The following is a 22,045-nucleotide window of genomic DNA, read 5'->3' on the forward strand; positions in this document are numbered from 1 at the left end:
CCATTTTGACGAATTTGTAAGATTTTACAAAAAATAAGGAGATGTGGTGTGATTGCCAATGAGACAACTATCCACCAGAGTTCAAGTTCAAGTGGATGTAAGCAATTACAGGCAACCGCACGGCCTTCAACAATGAGAAAAACCCATAGCGTATAGTCGGCTATAAAAGGCCCCGACATGAAAAATATGACCCAATTCAATTGAGAAAACTAACGGCCTAATTTATAACAAAACTATTTACGAAAAACAAATACGATGTTTACAAAAGTTTGAATTTTTCGAAATACTAAGGATTTTCTTATCCCAGGCATAGATTACCTTAGCCGTATTTGGCACAATTTTTTGGAACTTTGGGTCCTCAATGCTCTTCAACTTTGTACTTGTTTGGCTTTATAACCATTTTGATCTGAGCGTCACTGATGAGTCTTGTGTAGACGAAACTAGCGTCTGGCGTATTAAATTATAAGCTTGGTACCTTTGATAACATAGACATGAACGAACTACAGGCTCCTGACTTGGGACAGGCATATAAAGAATGTGGCGGGGTTAAAAATGTTTGTGAGCGCTTAACCCTCCCCTAACCTGGGACAGTGGTGTTACAGCACAATATAAGAACAACCAATAAAATCAGTTGAAAAGGTCTTAACTCTGGTCCTGTTAATCATTTTTGTTGTTTACAGTTTTTCTCTTTCTACTATAATTTTGCCCAAAAATGTAAAAATTGTAATTTAGGGGCAATAACTAAGGAGTCGATCTACGATTCAGAACCAATGTTGACCAATTTGTAGATCTTGCCCAGCTGATAATTTTTACTGTTTCTTTTTATCCAGTGTAGTTTTCAAGAAAAAAAAAAGCAACGACGCCAAAAATTGGTAAAAATCTTTATTTAGGAGGAAAACTCACGATTTCAGCCATTTGACCTGGTTTTGGTGATAATTTTGCAATTTATAGTTTCTCTCTATCTCTTATAGCTTTCAACATTGAAATTAATTAGTAAAAAAAACGTCATTTGACGACATATCTTTTGTAAGGAGTCGTCTGATAGTTTTGGTATAAATGAACAGTAGGTAGATCTCAACATTCTTAATATTTCTGCCGCGTTCAGTTTTCTATAGCTGTTTTGAAAATTATAGACAAAACTTCATTTTGACAAAATTTAGTTAGTTGACTCCATGTTTCAGAGAGGAAGTTTTTTTAAAAGTTAACGGACGACGACGACAGACGCCAAGTGAGGTAGGATTTGCAAAGTGTGTCGACATGAATAAAGAATGGGAATCTACACTACATCTGGAAAGAAGGAGAGAAAGTATTTTGGACAGGAACAGAAGTTTTACCTTGAAATATCAACCAACTACCCCCTTAAAGAGTTGTTGCATGGTGTTGTCTAACGTGCAGTGAATGTGACACTCTCTCTACGCGAGGCATTGGAATGAACATCCCTTTTCCTTCCAGACGTTGCTGTGTATTTATACATCCCCATAGTCTGATGTAAATGTCCAGGTGACCATATTCTTATATATAAGTGAAACCTTACAGTATCTGCAAGAGAAAGTGATGGAAGAATATTTTCCTTTGCATATTTCAAATTACAAATCACATGTGATTTTGTGTATAACGGTGTTTGGTATCATGCTTATTAAACTATATCAAAATAAAAGTTCTGTTTGAAATTTTCATCTTTTTCAAGGCACTATATAAACAGAGCTTTCAGTATAAAAATAAGAAGATGGGGTATGATTGCAAATGAAACTCCACCTAGAACTAAATGTCGTTGGTGTAAGCAATTACAATGTACAGGTTATCGTGCAGCCTTCAACAGGGAGCAAAAGCCAACGCCGCATAGCAAGCTATAAAGGGCCCCACATGACCAGTGAAAAACAATTCAAATATGAAAACCACCTGCCTTATTTATATACAAAACAATAAATTTAAAACAAATATGAAATTCAATAACAAACGACAACCACTGAATTCCGGGCTCCTGACTAGGGACACGCATATATATGAAGTATACGGCGGGGTTAAACATATGTGTTGGCAGCCAAACCCTCCTCCTAACTTGGAAAAAATTCATAGTGTAGCAGCATGACATTATTATAGAACAAACGAAAAAAATCAGATGAAAAAAACTTAACTCATGAGATCGACAAGTGCACAATATAAAACAACCAACAAATGGACTGTCTTCATATCACCACAAATTATCGTCCCTCTATACTTTTTTTGATTTATCGACCTCTCCTGATTCATATCGTTAGATATTGAAAGTTCATACGAGTGCAGGAAATATCGATGAAGTTGTAAGTTTAAAATTTAGCATTTTTCATATTTTTTTTATTGTCCCCTCTTATCATTAAATCCGGAATCTGCAACTGTAACCTTACAAAAAGTGCCCCTTCTCAATTTTAAACAGCACATGATAAATTGCCCTTGGTATTTTCATCTTCAATTTTGGGCACTTTGGGACATGCATGTTTGATAACTGGTGGTTTTGTTCAAATTGGTTGCTTTGTATTGTTTTGTATACTAATAGGGGTCGATAAAAGATTGCCGTTCAGCGGATGATGCTCCTCGTTTATGATTTGACAGTGCCCCCTTGTAATAGTCTTCAGATGGTTAGGGGTTGTGGTGTCATAGGGATCTTCCCCACACCCCTTATCTGTCATGTGTATGCATTTTAATGTGTAGGCAGTTTCTAATGGCCATTCTATTAAAACAAATTACACGAAGACGACAACTATTACAGAAATCAAATCTGGATTTAAACAAGTTTGGGCTTTATACTAGAGATAGACACCATTAAAAATTGTAGTTGAACGGTTATACAATTGTTCATGTTTTATTTTGCGGGCGACATGAACATGTCATTCAGTTCGCATTTATTTGCATAGAAAACTGAAAAGTCTATTCTAGATGGTTTGGATGTCAAAACGTTGGTTTAGAGGGTAACCGTGCAGTCCAATGGGCATTTTAACCACATTCAATGATCCGTTTCCTTGTTGGACATGGTAGTTATCAGCAGGTCATGTCAATCCATCATTGTTTCATGTGATGGTAAAGGATCACTCTTTCTTTCGTAGAAAAAAGGAAGGGAGCTTTTATCATCGCAGGAAACAAGTGCACGTGGTCAGTAGCCATGCTTACATCTACTTAGTATTTGATTGGTACCCGGCGCATTTATACGCCAGCAAACATACCGGGCAAGAAAAAAATCAAAAACAATCGTAGCATACAAAACTGTAAAGATTAAACATAAAACTCGTTGTAATTCGAGAGTAAATTCATGTGCTCATGAAGGGTTAGCAGTAAGTTTCTGCTCCACTGGTGATACCCGTCATGGTGCTCATGACAAGACAAAAAATACAGTTATGAGTTTCATTTGGGGATACAAGAGTATGATGGATTCAATAATATCATTAGAGATCATGATTATTTTATTATGCCTTTATCATAAGTATAGATGACTTTTACAATCTTTTCATATTATACGATGAATTTTCCCAATAAAATGGACAGAAAATTTATATGTGTGTGCAAAGCTGCCTTATCGATATTTCAACACTCATTACGAATGCGTTATCTGAAAAAAAGTCTTTTCGTCAAGGTTGTCCATGTGCATGGCATTTGACACATTTCATGCCGCCTCCATTCCTCGTCAATTGCCAGTTTATATCTTACTGAGATCAACATGTCTTCAAGGTGGTCGCTTTCGTAGGATTCTTCAATCTCCTGAAGTAATACGTGTATGAACCATGCTCCTTCATCAGAATACTTCGTCCTAAAGGCTTTAAACCCTTAAACAAAGATTATAACTGTAAGTTTAAATCGATTAAAAAAAATCAATTTATATCAAATTAAGACGAACGGTAATTTTGTACATTAATATTTTGTGGTGTGCAGACGTTTTTTTCGTCGTTTTTCGAATGGTTTGCCATGGAGTTGTCAGTTTGTTATCGACGAGTGAGTTTGAAAATCCCTTCGGTATCTTCAACGAGTTGCGGAGGCTATAATGTGTTTGACCCGTCCGTCCGTCCGTCCGTCCGTCCGTCCGTCCGTCCGTCCGTCCGTCCGTCCGTCTGTCCGTCCGTCTGTCTGTCTGTCCGTCCGTCCGTCTGTCCGTCCGTCTGTCCGTCCGTCAGTCCGTCAGTCCTGTTTCTTGTCATCGCAACTCCTCTCAAACCACACAACAGAATTTCACGAAACCTTTTTAGATAATAAGGACATACTATGTAGTTGTGCATATCGACAGGAAATTACGATTCAATTTTTTTTCTAGGAGTTACGCCCCTTTGAACTTATTTACTTTAATGTACTAATGCAACAGTTTGTCATCTCAACTCCTCTGAAACCACACAACAAAATTTTATGAAACTTTGTAGATAATAAGGACATACTACGTAGATGTGCATATCGACAGGAAATTACGATTCAATTTTTTTCCAGGAGTTACGCCCCTTTGAACTTATTTGCCCAATATACTACTGCAACCTTTTGTCATCGCAACTCCTCTCAAACCACACAATAGAATTTCATGAAACCTTTTCAGATAATAAGGACATACTACGTAGATGTGCATATCGACAGGAAATTACGATTCAATTTTTTTTCTAGGAGTTACACCCCTTTGAACTTATTTGCTTCAATATACCTCTGCAACAGTTTGTCATCTGAACTCCTCTGAAACCACACAACAGAATTTCATGAAATTTTGTAGAAAATAAGGACATACTAGGTAGATGTGCATATCGACAGGAAATTATGATTCAATTTTTTTTTCTAGGAGTTACGCCCCTTTGAACTTATTTACTTTAATGTACTACTGCAACAGTTTGTCATCTCAACTCCTCTGAAACCACACAACAAAATTTCATGAAACTTTGTAGATAATAAGGACATACTACGTAGATGTGCATATCGACAGGAAATTACGATTCAATTTTTTTTCCAGGAGTTACGCCCCTTTGAACTTATTTGCCCAATATACTACTGCAACCTTTTGTCATCGCAACTCCTCTCAAACCACACAATAGAATTTCATGAAACCTTTTCAGATAATAAGGACATACTACGTAGATGTGCATATCTACAGGAAATAACGATTCAATTTTTTTCTAGGAGTTACGCCCCTTTGAACTTATTTGCTTCACTATACCTCTGCAACAGTTTGTCATCGCAACTCCTCTGAAACCACACAACAGAATTTCATGAAACTTTGTAGATAATAAGGACATACTATGTAGATGTGCATATCGACAGGAAATTACGATTCAATTTTTTTTCTTAAACAATTTTTTTTTCTTATTGTTATTTTATTTCTCCAGTGACAATGTGGGGACGTGGGGTATGTGAGCGCGCTCACTAAGGTTCTTTAATTATATTTGGCATTTTCATCCTTCAGTTGCTGTTTAATTCAAGAAATTTAATTATCTTACACCGGTATTTTACGTTTGCATGGGAACTGTCAGGTAACGTCATTGTTTCGTTCATAAAATATGTATTATTAATTTAATCTTTATTCTGTATTCTGCATTACTAGTACTTCTTAGGAATTTGTTAAACCTAAAATTTGTCTCCATGATTATAAAAGATGGTCCCCTTGATTTCTTTCGTCTGGTGGTAAAACACATCTTTAAAGGGTGTCTGTTTTGCAGTATTTGATTCATAAATACGGAACCACGTGCGGTTTGAATAGGGACGTTTAATCTTGTGTTTTGTGTAGGGAGAGCATTAAGTACTCGGTACATGATACAGAATCCTACGTAACTGTAATTGGCCTTTTACAAGGTAACACGTCTACCCTCTTTTCCAGTGACAGTCTAATTTCCCATTCTTCGTCCCGATTGACCCTCTTTAGCAGAAACTATCTTTTAAATCTATTGCTAATTTGTTCTCTTCAAGAGTATAAATGAAATACTTGCCACTGGAATTAATTGAAAAGTATAACTTTATCTAATATCTCTTTGTCCATAAGTAGTGTTAAACTAAAGTTTATGAATATTATTTTGAATTTTCAGTTTGTTTTTGTTATATACGAAAAATATATAATATATTGTATGTATTATGATAATATTGCTCGCAATTTACATCACAGTTGGTAATTGACGAACGAACCTGGAGTAGTTGCGTATGCTATAAGAATATCAGCATCGTGTGGTACCGACATTTTATCCTCTGGCCAGTCGTCTGGTGTTATTACTGGTTGAATAGATGAACCTCTACACGCCTGGACTATAAATATCTTTGGTTTTCCTTGTAAAAATAAACGAAGATAGAAAAGCTTTTGAAAAGCTATAAAAGAATTTAAAAGAACCATAAAATTTCTATTTCAAAATTAAAAACGAAACACCTTCGGTTATGGGTGGGGTTCGTGTTGCTCATTCTTTCTATGTTGTGTTTTGTGTACTGTTGTTCGTCTTTTTGTCGTTTTCGTTTTTTTTTTGGTTGTTTTTTTTTGCCATAACTTGTCGATTTATGAGTTTGAATATCGTTTTGTATCATTCGCCTCTCGTTTAAAACATTATGGAAGATAGGAGGACCGAATCTTTGACAATTCGACAAGTACTAGAGGGGCAAGTCAGGAAATCCTACAACATATGTATTCGAGTACGTCGACCTCAAAGAAGTCAACACTAGAACCATGAAACATTGTTAGTTAGATGTACCATTACGGATCTTTTTTGGGCAATTCATTCTGATAAATTTAATCTAATTCATACTTTCGGGGAAAGCCATGATGATTTAAATCTAACAGATCCACAGCAGGTATAGTGTCAGGCTGGGATCGTGTTTTTTCGAGTGTTTTGATCGGGTGTTTTCGCGTGTGACCACGTTTTTTCGAGTGAATATTATCAAAAATGTAAACAAGTAGACTTCCTTCCTGATAAGACATAAAAAAGATGTTATACAAGATCTTAGAAGGTAAATTAGTATTTGTGATAAAAAAAATTTCAACCCTACATTATTCTGTTTTAAAAACGTTTAATTTAGCCTTACAATGATTTATTCCAAAATATAGAATAAAGCCATTTTTATACACATACCAATGCAAATGTAAACAGAGATGCTCACATGGAATCTATTATACTTTAATATTCAGACGCTTTACAAAAATTCTTGTTTTTGCATTGAAAAGGACATTTTAGAGAGTAAAATCATTTTTATGTCCGTGTTTTTTTCGAGAGCAGTCTGTGTTTTTTCGAGTGCGTCCTTGTTTTATCGAGTGAAAAAAACAAAGATCTTATGGCTATTAATGTAGTTTGTCAGTGCATTTACGTTTAAAAAACAATGAAAAGGTTAAAATAAGTACTTTTTAAAGCACAAAACATTGCATTAAACCAGTTTGATAATGCTGTATTAACACGTACATTTCATGAAAGGCATCGTTCATTTGTATTCAGAAATCTTCATGTTAGTATACCGAAATGGATTTCACACAGTTAATATTTCGTGATGTAAACAATCTTTATGTGAGCTCCGACAAGTTTGACTGAGACGTACGTATACATAGTGTGTAAAGCGGGTAAATGTGTGTATTTTTTAACAGAAAATACATCATAAATGTTTCATTTACTATTTGTCTTGATGATAATATGTTTTATCGTTCTAGAAATGGAAACCAAGAACAATGTTCAAATGCTCCTACTGTGAAGAGGGGGTCTGATCAAGCGTATGTTATGCTTGGTCACACAGAAATAAAGCACCATCGTAGCTTCATTTCCATCAGAAATTAAATGAATAAAGATTCATTTTTTTGACAATGTATATTTGTGAAGTGTACGCATATTATATACACATTTCGTTTTTTTTTTTATTATTTCAAAAGGATCGTATTAAAGCTTACAGATTATTTATTTCGTTGTTTATTAAATACATTGGATAAGTCCCCGATTTTATGATATGCTCACTTCGGTACTGACATGACTTATAACAAACCTTTCTAAAATTGTTTACCTGAAAGGGGGACTGGGGAATAAAAAAAATGTTCACTTGGGTCCTCTTCCGACCGGCAGTAAAACCCTTGCCAAAGTGCGGCGTCCGTTTTGCTGTGTGGGATGATCAAGTATACAGCCACGTCCGATCAGAGATCGGAGAGAGTGCCACAGACCATTTGTTGAAAAACCCGGACGTTTTGAATGTCTCGAAAAAACACGGACAATATAAAACACTGAATTGTATGTGAACTACAAGGAAATTGTTTGCCGTTTGTGCTCAAAACATGTATACTATAAATATTGGTATTACTATAAATTTTCACTTCTTTGTACTATGAACATCAAAATTATTTATTTTGTAAAAATATTTCCTTTCTCTATCTGAACTGTACACGTATACCTAACAACAAAATTATTTTTATTTACCTGTGTTTAAAGTAATTGCAAATGGCTGATATTTTTGTTCAAGTATATTGTTTTTCTTAAATTGTTTAACATTTCGCACAGGTATAACATGTTACTTTAATTATTCTTCCCTTAGTTTATTTATTTTGTATTTGCATTGTTTCATAGATCAAATTTATTTGTTCAGTGTATGTTCACCGGTGTTAATGTGTCTTTTGATTGAGTTAAGCCATTTCAATTGATATTTTATAGTGTGTTTTTCTATGTTGTGATGTTACACTATTATTTCAGATAAGGGTGAAGGTTTGGTACCATTAAAACGTTTAAACCCGCTGCAATTGTTTGCACCTGTCCTAAGTCAGGAATCTGATGTTCAGTAGTTGTCGTTTGTTGATGTGGTTCATAAGTGTTTCTCGTTTCTCGTTTTTTATATAGATTAGACCGTTGGTTTTCCCGTTTGAATGGTAATTTTTGGGGCCCTTTATAGCTTGCTGTTCGGTGTGAGCCAAGGCTCCATGTTGAAGACCGTACTTTGACCTATAATGGTTTACTTTTATAAAATTTGGACTTGGATGGAAGGTTGTCTCATTGACACTCATGCCACATCTTCTTATATCAATAGCATTCAGAATAAGATGAACAGTCACGAAGGAAACAATTATACTCGCGAAATAGCAGTAAATCGGTGTAATCGCAGGTACATATGTAATATTACCCGAAAAAACCTGATCTACACTCGATAAAAGTGAACCGATTCACTCAAAAAAATACGATCTCAGACGAGCACTATACATTGTACCTACCGTGAGATCTATTTTGGGCAAACTATTTTGATTTGAATCTAATAAATCTACTTAATGATTTGCTAAAAGAATCTTTTTTTGACAATCCGTTTTGCTTTGCATTTAATAAATCTATTTCGACCAATCTATTCAAATTTGAATCCGATTAATTGGGCAATCCATTTTAATTTGAAACTAATAGATTTATTTTGGGAAATCTTTTTAGAATATAATTTTGGCAATCCATTCTCATGCATCACCTAGATATATTGTGGGCAAATGGGCAATCCAACTTGATTTAAATCTAATAGATCTATATTGAACAGTCTATTATGATCCTGATCGGGACCTAATAGATCTATTTTGGGCAATCCATTCTGATTTCAATCAAATAAAACTATGTTAAACTTTGGCAATTCATTATGATTTGCATTTAAAAGATATATATTTGTGGGGGAATTCATTCTGACTTTAATCTAATTTTGGCTTTTCATTCGAATGTAAACCTAATAGATCTATTTCACCATTTCAATGTAAAAGATACATTTTTTGCTTAAATTCTGTTCTCATTTTCTGAAAGTAATAGACTAAATATTCAACGATGCAAACACTTTCAAGTCAAGATATATCTTTCCCTTTAAACTTTGTTTGCATATACGCATAATTAACACCAAATGAATTGCGTGTATAACATGCATCTTATAGAACATGCCGATCAAGGATATTTGAAAGGGGGCTTAATTCCAGAAAACTTAATATATACCGCCGAGCGGAGCGATGCACAAACATTTTCGGACGATTTTATGCTAAAAAATCACAAATCGTGAGAAACAGGAGATTTGTAAAGCTTTTTGGCGATCAAAGGGGGGACGTATAACACTACACCCTATCCTGGATCCACTACTGCGATCTAATTAAAACGTATATTAAAGTCCTTGAAGGAATAAAAAGCAGATTTATCATTCGCTGTTTTAATTTGGTATATATATTTAAGGGTACCAGAACACGTAAATAAATTTATATTCATATATGAACGTAGCCATTAGTTTTATAGTTTGAATTGTATTACATTTGTCATTTCGGGGTCTTGTATAACTTACTATGCGGTATGAGTTTTGCTCATTGCTGAAGGCCGTACGGTGAACTATACTTGTTACCTTTATGTTATTTGGTCTCTGGTGGAGCGTTGTCTCATTGGCAATCATATCACATCTTCTTATTTTTATGTAAACATACCAATAAAGTGAGGTGTTTCTTTATTTTTGAAGTATGAGGTTATTTCATCGATTGAAATTGCCTGTTTATCATCGGTCATGATTCCTTTCTGTAATAAAAATATTAAATATAGTGTATTACTTCCTAACCAAAGGTTTACATGCATAATTCCCCATAAATCAACGAAGTGTACTGTATTATCGCACGGAATGTAGACTTTATCGGAGGCGAAACACCATGTTGCTATCATTTTAAACAGTTTTGTTTTACAGTAAAAAGGGCTTTTGCATGACAGTTAATGTCGATTACCTATGCATAATATCATTTTTATTCACTAGCTGGTGAACTTTATAATAAGTGGAGCACACCAAAAAAATAAATTGTGTGCACAATATGTTTATTTGATTTGTTTTCTTAATAGGTCCCAAACGGACCTCCACATCTAAGTAACTCTGTATTATTCCAATTGATTTCTGATGAATGAGTGTATAAGTAAAAGCATCAATGTTTTCTTGTTACGATTATATTCTTGATAAAATAATCAAATTTGAATTCATTGTTGAATAACCTTTGACCGTATTTGGATTCCTTATTTGATGCGATGTCTGAATCTCTGTTCTTTTCGACACCAATTCAGTTTTCACGTATTATTGCTGGTTGGTATTAATTTTAGTCATTTCACGGTTTTTCCTATTTTACATAATGACGGATTATACAAAGAATTATCTTGTGCTTTTCTATAAAGATATTTTTTTTTTTAAATTCAAATAAATATCTAATAACCTATTTATTAGTTGCACAACCTAAATCACTTCGTAATGATTCTCTCGGTCACTAGCATATACGAAGAAAAAAATCATGTAAAAATTCATCATTCATGTACAATGATAATTAAGTCTTAAGATATTGAAACTATTGGGACGATGAGAAGACTTTCCTGGTGACGTCACACAAAAATAATACAATTTATGCAGATGTTTAAAAAGAACGTTAAAATTTGCGTACATTTGATATCGTGTAGAAATCATAGGAAAAACAAGTTATTTACGGTTTCTCGTGCGATACGATATTCTCCGCTTTCAACAGTCAAATTTAGATCTTTTTTATATAATCGAATAATAGATAGCGTGAATTTAAACTTTTAATAGATTCTTCATAATGTGTATAATCACTCAAAAAAGAATCTTATCTTATCTTATAAACCTTACCTCATTCCCGTGACTCATTATAACACAAACAAAACAATAGTATTTCTTTGAATGTCTTGGACTGTTTAGGTACTCTTCTCTAAATCCAGTCAACTCCTTCTGTAAATCTTCTTTTTTCAAATCGGGTTGGTTTTCAATTTCAAAATCAAACTTGCCTCCGAAGAAAGTTGTAAGTTTTTCCACGTCATCTGTACTTCCTGCACTTATACAAATTAAAGTAGTGTTAATGAGATTTCAGGTACAATCGTACTTTATATTGAAAACTATACTTTTTAACCGTATGCGAATGTAAAGCTTTATTTTGTGATCTGGCTTAGCTCTTGTTTGAAAGAGATTTCAAAGGAGAAACGAAAATATGACTACATATAATGCATGAAAAAAATCATTTTCTACAAAATAGGCAGATGAGGTATGATAGCCAATGAGACAGTTATATACATGTATGTATATCCACCAGAGACCAAATGACATTGGTGGAAGCACCTATAGGTCACCGTACGGGGGTCAACAATGAGCAAAACCCATACCACAAAGCAAAATATAAAGGTCTCAACAAAACAAAGTTTAATTCAAACGAGAAAACCAAAGATCTGATTTATATGAGAGAAAAAAAACACCAAACGAAAATGCATGTTCTTTTTATAGTGTTTATGAAAAAAAGATTTAACAAGGTTTACACAATTATAACGGTCGGAAATTTATATGAAAAAAAATGCCCTTTTACCTTGAATAGCAGGTTCTCAGTTAGCCATAGAACGCGTAAAATCGTATCAGACTCAGTTTGAAACCAAACAATCAATATTACTTGAGATGCTGCAGTTGTACCATTATAAATGTGTTCAATGCTATACAACATCTTATATCAAAAGTTCAAAAGTTGAGCTAGGCATTCTGTCGCCAATATTAGAATATAAGTGCAGGAATATTTCAAGATTCATGATTCAATAAGATGGAAAAATAATCTAAAATATCATAATATATAAATGAAATTATAGCTTCTTTCAGTAATGAGCGAACTAGTCTTCCAGACACGTGCATGTACATCTGATGTCACAGACATATAAAAACGCGATATCTAACCAGTTAAGCAGAAAGATTTTCATGTAGAAAGATTTGTACGACTTTGCCCCCAGCAGAGCTATATAAAAACAGTACATTAACGGGTGTTACACGGACACTTTTTAGATGATACACGGACACTTTTTAGTTGTTACACGGACACTTTTTATGAATAGAATCACTCGTGCATGATCAGTGAGTTCAAGGGCACTTTAAATTTCAATAAGATTTGAAAATTTTGTTTCACCGACATATTTCCTGTCTTTTTTATTAAAATATTTACGTTAGCATCAATAATTTTTTTTTCCAAACAATTCCAGTAAATTACAGTAACTATTCATATCAGTACACTAAGGGATTGACCCTTTAACTTCAAAAGGGGGGGTTATGGTTTTTTCCTAAAAAAAATATTTTGATCCCCAATTTTATGAGAAAAAATATATTGTGGTCAAGCAGATGACAAAATCATAATGTTAATAAATACAGTTTATAATAGTGCTAATTTCGAAAAAAAAAATATTTGGGTGATAGCGTTGAAAAACTAAATAACTTTCTTACTCAGAAAAGAACATACCCCCCTTTTGAAGCTAAATGGTCGGTCCGTAAACGTTTTTTTTTTCACTATATGGACATGAATAGTATTCTGGACAATGTTGAAAGTAAAGAAATGATGATACCGACGTTTATATTTCAATAAAAAAGACAGGAAATATTTATAAAAAAATCAAATCTTATCAAAAGATAAAATCCCTATCAACTCACCAATGCACGATTGATCCTATAAATAAAAAGTGTCCGTGTAATACATGTTCAAATAGGCAGCAAATCTTTAAAAAAAATCATTCAACTTATGTCATCAATTTTGGACGGTAAGCTGCGATTGGATCATATAGTAACACGTGTTTAATCCTGATCAACACTATCAGAGACATATAAAAACCTGTAAGCATGAAATTTAAAAAAAACCAAACAAATTGCATGCCTATATATATCTAATAACAAGACAAAATCCATTTTTTCATTACATTTCATTCACTAATGAAATAGGAAATTCATTCTTTTGATACATTTATATTGTTATTGAATTCATATATAAGTTGAATTCGTATGTATTGAATTCGTATGTTTGGCAGCAAACGTACGATTTTTACGATTTTTTAAAAGGGGGAATGGGGGGATGGAATGGGACATCATGCATTTTTTCAATAAAAAAAGGATCAAGCCTGTTTATTTTAAATTTATTTTAACCCCCCCCCCCCCCCTTTTTCGTTTTTTCCCCAATAAAAATCAAATGTTAGCTTGCTTACCTCTGAAATCTTTTTTATACATTACTTACTTTCGAAGTTGCATTTTAAAAAGTCTCAAATGTGTACAACATTCATCTTTTACTTGAAATGGTTCTTTTTTTATAAAATTATTAGATTCTTGAATTTTTTGAGAAAATAACTCTCGGCTGAAGGGAAGTGAAAAAAAAAAATGTGTTTGAACTGTAACTTACATTAACTAGTATATAGCCATGCAAGTTTTTAAAATGTTTTGATACCTCTTCTAAATGCAAAATGTACTACTTCTTTCTTGAAACGTCGTACAAGTCAGATACAAAACAAAGGTAACAAAGAAACAGGCCGGAAACAACCTGCCATATAGTTTTTCTGCAATTGTAGTCAGGTCAAGGTCCTCGGCTATTGCCTCGGACCTTGACCTGACTACTCGTGCAGAAAAACTATCCGGCAACGGTTGTTACCGGCCTGTTTCTTTGTTACCTTTATATTGTATCTAATACATTACGAGAGGAAACCGTAGTTGAATATAAAATGGAATGTCCATGTAAGGAACATGTGGGTATCATTACAGACTATATTAATGATACAACTTCAGTTGTTAAAATATTAGGTCGAGAATGACCAGTTACTATGTTGAGCATTGGCATAATACTCAAAAAGAGCTACATGTATATCATGCAAAGAGGATAATAAGCTCTGTACATATTATCTATTTATAAAAATTTCGAAACTGAAACGAACGTATTTTAAAATAGTAGGGTGCCCAATGTCCAAAAAATCCTCTAGTTAACGAGTTTAAGTTAACGGATAACGCACGGCTGATATTTTTGCACATTATAGGAAAATCATTATATTTTATAATCATGATTGTCGTCGTAAGTTCCCGTGGTCACGATTTTCTAAATTTCGTGTTTTTACAGGGTACCACCAGATACCGTATTGTACGGGGAATCTTTAACATGAAATATAAAATTATTGCGTTCTTTGTTGGTAGTTAAAACAGTACCTATAATATAGTTTATATATTAAATATATCATATAACGAAATCGGAGGAAGTATTTAAGTGATTTTGATATAAGTATTTCAGCATTTTAGTAAGAGTAAAATTTTACCCGAAATTTACCCTATTTTCATCGAAAGCAAAATTATTACGTGTATTATCACAATATTTTTTACTCTGATTTAAGCAATAAGACACAGTGCATGTGTGTGCCAAATTGTATGCGTGAAATAAAAATCGTTATGAAGAAATTAGCAAATTAAAAACACAAATTAAGTCAACATTTTGGTATAATTGATTAAACACGGATTATCTCGTGCCATTAATCATTTTGTTGCTTACACTATTAGGTCATTAACAAGGACAGAGGTCACTCAAAATATTTGTCTTTTTTGCTTGTTGTGTGGTTGATTTATTTGTTGTGAAAAGCCAGCTAACTTTATAGATTGTCACTTTGTTCGAAGAAATCTGTTTTGTGGCTGTTTTTCAAAACTTTAAACTTTTTATTGAATAAATATTTTGTTATAATTGTAGTATAAGAATCAAATTGGTCGGTTTTGTTTCACACCCGGAATATAGCACATCAAAAGTCTTGTATGATGTTTTCGACCTAAAACCCTCTCGGTGGGAACGACAACAAAAATATACCACCGTTCGTGCAACAAAAAAAAACGTATACAACAGACAGCAACCAACGACAACCACTTAATTGCAGGCTCCTGATTTTGGACAGACATATACAGAATTTAGAGGGGTCAAACATGTTTGTGATCCTTCAACCCTCCCCTTACCTGAACAATGGTATAACAACACAGCATAAGAAAAATCTGCTGAAAAACAGTTTGAAATGGCTTGACTTATCAAATCGGCATGAAGCACAAAAACAACTAACATGAAGACAAAAAACACAAAGTACCGATATAATAGTAATCGCCGTTAGGGTAGAACAGTTTATATTCTGAAGAAAGGGATGGGGCTGGCGGTGCGAAAATTTATTTTAACTTTTGTACACATTCATATCCTCAACTATCCTGCATTTCATGTTGAAGAGTGTTCATTCTCATCCTGTCTTGTGCAAAGTCAATTATTTCAGTTCATACCAGGCCAAGTAATTCATTTTCAAAATCCTCATTCCCTCCCTGTTTTCGAAATCAAATGGGTGTTCCCTTACTGAAAACTAATGAAAGGACGTCATCAATAGTCTGAGAAAAGTATGATCATAAACATCATTACCGTAAAAACTAGCTTTTATTATAAATCAGGCCGTTAGTTTTTTTTTCAAATGAATTCTTTCATTTTTTTCATAACTGGCCTTTTTATAGCCGACCATTGTTTGAAGGCTGTACGGTTGCCTATAATTGCTTGCTTCCACATCTCCTAATTTTTATATTATACAACAAGTATTACATAAAATTAGCACTATCAATGTTCCATGTAAATGAGGTAAGGTCAAATGAACTCTACCTCAAAATCACGTACACCTTGTTACCATTCCATACACCAAATATATTTAACCCACTACTATCCGAGACTGTACGGACTTGACCACTGAAACTTAACCTTATTCACTGATCCGTGAAATTAGGTCGAGGTCAGGTGAATCATGTCTGACGGTCATGTAGACCTTGCAAGGATACCATATATTAGTAACCAAATATAGTTATCCTAGAACTCGTGATAATTGAGACATTCACATGACGAAAAAAGCTATACAGTTTTTTAGCAGTCACTTAACCATGAATATGAGGTCCAGGATAATGATTATATGACGGAAACTTCGTAACACAATGGATCTATATACAAAGTATGAATCATCCAGTTCCTCTGCCCTCTGAAATATAAAGCTATACAAATAGTTTACGGTGTTGCCGCCACCACCATCAGATTGTATTCTGTATGCCTCGCATTCTGCTACTTGCGTCGAATGCGATTTAAAAAGAACAACTGAAATTAGCTCTCTTACCTAAACCTAGTCGACGGGCTTTCAACTTCACAGTAGGCAATGAAACGTAATAGCTACTACTAGCTTCGGTAATTTTTCCATGTTTTTTCGCTCTTATTAAAATTCTGATCTTTATTAACTCGCGTGCTCTTATATATAAGCTCAAATGAGGATAACAAAATCAGAGATCTATATTTTAATTAGATTGATGTTGTTTACAAGTGTTTGTAAAATACATCGATGCTGTACAAAACTTTCTTTTTGTAGATAATCTTTAACTTCATGTCAATTGTAGGCCAATTTATGTTCGATAAGTCATGTACATTACACTTGATATAAGTGTGTAAGTTGGAGTGATTAGCCTGCTGTTTCTAATTCTCATTTTGTTTTCATAACTTGTAACATAAACCTTCCCCCTTTTTCACCGTTTGCAGTTTGTTTTTTTATTTCTGTAAAGCAAATATATACTCAGACCTGGTATTTCAATCAATTCTGCGTTAATATTCATCAGTTTTGGAACTAAGTACTATTTGATGTGCTTCCACGTTCACCAAAAGAAAATTGGATATTTACCCAGAAAATCATGACGAACACCTTCTATCAAAAGGCGGAAAAAATAACATTTTGGGAGGGCAACTTATAAATGTTAATATCTAAAAAAAAACATCTCAAAGATCGCTTGTATTGAATCTTGTGTAAAATTCCGGTTTTGGAACTTTTAAAAGGTCAAGGTCACTGTTATTTAACAGCTGAATGAAAATTGTAAATGTGCACCCTATAAGTACAAATGTCAATCTCGAACCATATTTGGCAATAATATTATCAAATAAGTCCTAAATATAGAAACTTTAGTTATAATCCTTTGAATTATTCGAATTTATTTTGCTATAAACGCAAATATGTAGGGGTGGCCAGCTGTCTAAACGTGACTCTACGTTTTCCTTGAAATTTTAGATTTGACCTTTGACCCAAATTTTAGAAAATCGTGACCACTGAAGACAACGACGACATCAATATTTCGACGAGGCTTGTTCTCTTCTTTCCAATGGTATAAAATATAGCCGTGTGTTATTCCGTTAACCCAAATCGATCAAATTTGTTGACTGGGCACCCTACTAAAATGCTAATGCCATTTATACATAGAAGTTCTTTTGCCAAATGTCGATTTGGTGTTCACTGTTGTATTATTAAGAATAAAAGCAGAGAGGTTCGAAACTTTAAACGAATCGAGTCTGTGATGCACGTAAAAAATTTACAGAAGAATAAGAAGCCCTTGTTACTTTACTATAGCCAGTATTTCCTTATATGAAGATGAGAAAAACCCATACTGTATAGTCGGCTATAAAAGACCCCGACATGAAAAATGTGAAACAATTCAAACGAGAAATGTTCTGTATCCTAGAATTTGTTTTTTTTTATTTATAGCCATTTGTATCATAATTATGAGTCGTACTGTGACAAAGTGTGTTATCTTATTTCAAATATACGTAAATAAATATTTTATTCTGTAAATAGTCTGTATATAAGTTTTAAAGTATAAACGTGTCTAAATTGAAAACAACGTTAAAACCTATGATTGCGTTGGATAAAAACCGCAATTTTTATACGTGTGCATGTAAAACAAATTTCTTGGTAGAGGGGTCTAAATACAGCACAAACAACATTTTCCAAAAGACCAAAAAAGTAAAAAGTATATTTTAACAAAACGCATTTGACTAACAGGTCGAACAACTGATGTTCTTAAACCCTGCTGACTGCCATTGACGATTGCCAAATAAATTGATCACCAGTCTGCCAAATGTAACGTGGATCTTATATTAAATCTAATACCAAACAGAAAACAATAAACTTGTTGAGAAGATGGTATACCGCAAACATGAGGGGCAAAATTTTGTACACCATATCCGGATTTCGACAATTAATGTCTCTTCAGTGATGTTAGGGATCGAAACGGTATTTGGAAGGCCATATAATATACCTCAATTTAGGATAGACTCTTGAATTTTAAAGAGTCGAAATAGGATGAACGGATCATATAAACCCGAAGGAAAATATAATACAAGCCCAAACGAAAAAATATAATAGTTTTAAAGTATATATACATACGAATTATTTGCAACGTTATAGTCTCTTTTAATTCTCTATGGCCGTATTGGCTCTCTTATTCATTCTATAACAGCTTACAATTAATGTAATGTTATACCGTATATTATTGGTAGACAAGATTAAAATAAATTATTGAATTGAACTACAATATATTTATGCGTACTGGTCATCTGTATTTTGTAGCATATTGTTTTTATGTACACGTTTTTATTCATATATTGTTATGAATATTTTGTACCATGAAGTCGTCATGTTCTATAAAATCAAGAAAATAATACAATCAAGTATAAAGACGTCTATCACGTACCTTCTCGGTCTCGAGAGAAATTCAGTATCAACATGAGACCTTTCTGACCGGAATTCTCATACACATACTTAGCTGAATCCGGTATTGCTTGAAAAATATAATTAAAAACAAATATAAAACAACAGATATGTATAATAATTACAATACAGCTAAATGATAATAAACTGATCAATTATGAAGACTTAGTCTTCCAAACGAATTTAGCTTGTACACAAAGGACTGCAGTTTACCGTATTGAAGGTTTGAGAAGATAAGGATTAACCCTTAGGGAAAGAGGGTTGGATGTTTTGTTATTGGCACCCCCTGTTTAATTAGTTCTTTAATTACAGAACACTGGCGGTTAATGCCCAATACATGCAATATACTGCTCAGTTTTATGTCATTCGCAACCCCTTGAAACCTTAAAATAAAGAGAAAAAAAATCATCTAAAATGGGCAAGGATTCTGCACTCCTCTGACTAGACCTTACCCGGTTGGTCGGGGGTATCTTACCAGTAATAATTATGGAAAATAAACATTTTGTAAAAAATAATATTAGTTACATCCTTTTGGTTCCCTATTCAAAAATATAGTCTAACTAAACATAATATAACTAAAATTATTTCTCTTCTATCACTTTTGTTTAATATCATACTAAATCATTACGACTTAAATTAACTTTTTTTTTCAAAGTAAGATCAATTTTCTTTTCTTCATTGTATCCAAATGGTATCATTATTACTTTTTCCTTCTCCTTTTAGTACCTTAGACATTATACAAATTCTTATCACAGTATATAAATAAATGCTTTTTACATAGTTTGGAGCCATCCCTTCAAAACATTTAAGGACGTTATCATGGTTTGACTGACCGTTATGCAATATCTGTGTCACCGATGATCATGTATATGTCCCATTTTTAGCCACAATCTCGTCCTCTTTTCTTCGATTTTGGAATCACAGAATACGACTAATCACCGACTTTTCAATTGCAATGAGGAGTAACATTTAAGTGCCACTAGTGAACGAGGAACTGCTTACCCTTCCGGATCACTTGATTTCACCCCTCAGTTTTTGATAGAGTCGGTAAATTAAATGCTTAATCTTAGTTATCTGTGTAGTTTCGTTGACATATCTTTTCGTCGTTTTTCTTTTTGGCCATGGTGTTTTCGGGTATTTGTTTTTATTTAAAGATATCGTTTTTGATTGCCCCATTGGTACCTTCTGTGTCGCTTGGAAAAAAACTGTAGTGCTTACCAATTTCGGATATTTTCCTTTTCTTTTTTGGTGGTTGTTTGTCAGTAGAACTTGATGCAACAGCTTCTAAAAAAACAGCGAAATTGCACATTAAAATTCTGTGATGCAACATAAAAAAAAACAAGATACATTGGGTTTTTTTTATGGTTTTATGTACCTCAAAAGAACTTCAAAGAAATGTACTTTTACTCTTAGCATGTATCTATTTATAGCAGTTTGTTAGTTTGTTATTATATATTTTATATACAAGACATTTTTTAAACAATTGAAAGAAAAATAATTAAAAGTTGTTGAAAAGAGAAAACTACATTTAATTTGCAGTGGTTGTGAATGGTGATTTCAAATACTATCAAAAGTACCACTGGAAATTTCCCACCAGTGCTTTACAGGACGAGAGGACCACACCGTTGTAGTAATTTTAGAATAGATACAACTATTAATAACTTATTCTTTAAATCCAATCATGTTTGAAACAAGTACTTGTTGAAATCGAAAGAGGTATACTGACCTTTGTTACTACTATCACTTTGTCCAGGGGGTAGAGCAGTATTGGTTGAATTCTTTTCTAAGATAGCGCTAATTTCTTCTTCTATTGGTTCTATTACATCTCGAACTATTCGTTCGTCAAATTCATTTAAAATCTTTTTTAAATCTGCATATTTGCCAGGTGCAATATAGCTTTTCTTCTCCATAGATTCCAGGATGTCCATAATGGTATTAGCATTTTGTCTGTCTTTTGGAGTAAGTACAGACTTCAGCCTATTTAAAAGTCGTTGATACTGATCATTGTCAATCGAACTGCCGATGTAGTTGCTTAGTTCAGTGGTGAGATAAGCATGCTTGTCAAACGCCTCTTTTGGTATAGCTGGCATTGTTTACCTCCTTTATAATTTAAAATTCGTAATATGACCTCACTCATGCATTGAACTTCCTGTTTAAAAGCGCAAAATCAATTTTATTATTCAAATAAACAACATTATAATCAGAACGAAATATTGATTAAAACACCGGTAAAATATTTATTTGTCCTTTTGTGGTAAAATATAATACTTAACAATTCTCTTTTTTATCTGCACTTATTTATTAATAACGGGTCATTGAACCATACCGTTACCTAGTTCAAGGTTTTTAGTTATCTATTTATGAAAACTGGATATACCAGTGTTTATAGTTGACTAAACTGGGTCACAGATATTACATCTCTGTAATCAAATGCTCGCTAATAAAATTATACATGTATGACTTTTAACATGTTTAAATCTTTAAATGCAAGTTTGCTAGTGCATGCATGTATAGATCTGTTTTTGTGCCTTTTTCCCGTGGGGAGGTAGATGGTGGTTTACCTTCAATATCATTCTATATGTTTATTTCCCAACAATATGTAGTTATTTTTAAGGGGGAGATACACAGAAAAGGATCTGCGTTTTTGAAGGTATAAAACACGTGACATAATATTGTGCTATGATTTTTTTTTTTAATATTTTTTTTTTGTAGTAAGGAGGATTATATTAAGTGTAAAATGTATAAATATATACATGTATGTAAATTTGGGTACCTTTTTCAGTTTAAGC

At 33.3% G+C, this 22,045-nt stretch overlaps 1 protein-coding gene across 1 annotated transcript; it reads right to left on the reverse strand.

The window, feature by feature from the left end:
- Positions 1-3,416: 3,416 nt before the first annotated feature.
- On the reverse strand, positions 3,417-21,405 carry LOC127729819 (caspase-3-like). The gene is made up of 7 exons (XM_052237737.1): positions 20,983-21,405; positions 20,475-20,540; positions 19,240-19,326; positions 11,542-11,738; positions 10,355-10,442; positions 6,112-6,249; positions 3,417-3,794 (listed from the first exon to the last, which is right to left on the reverse strand). The coding sequence occupies exons 1-7, from the start codon at positions 21,344-21,346 to the stop codon at positions 3,577-3,579; spliced, it is 1,158 nt and encodes a 385-aa protein (XP_052093697.1). The 5' UTR covers positions 21,347-21,405; the 3' UTR covers positions 3,417-3,576.
- Between the last annotated feature and the right edge of the window lie 640 nt (positions 21,406-22,045).

This window comes from Mytilus californianus, unplaced genomic scaffold, assembly GCF_021869535.1.
Source record: "Mytilus californianus isolate M0D057914Y unplaced genomic scaffold, xbMytCali1.0.p SCAF_2, whole genome shotgun sequence".
NCBI classification, from domain to species: Eukaryota; Metazoa; Mollusca; class Bivalvia; order Mytilida; family Mytilidae; genus Mytilus; species Mytilus californianus.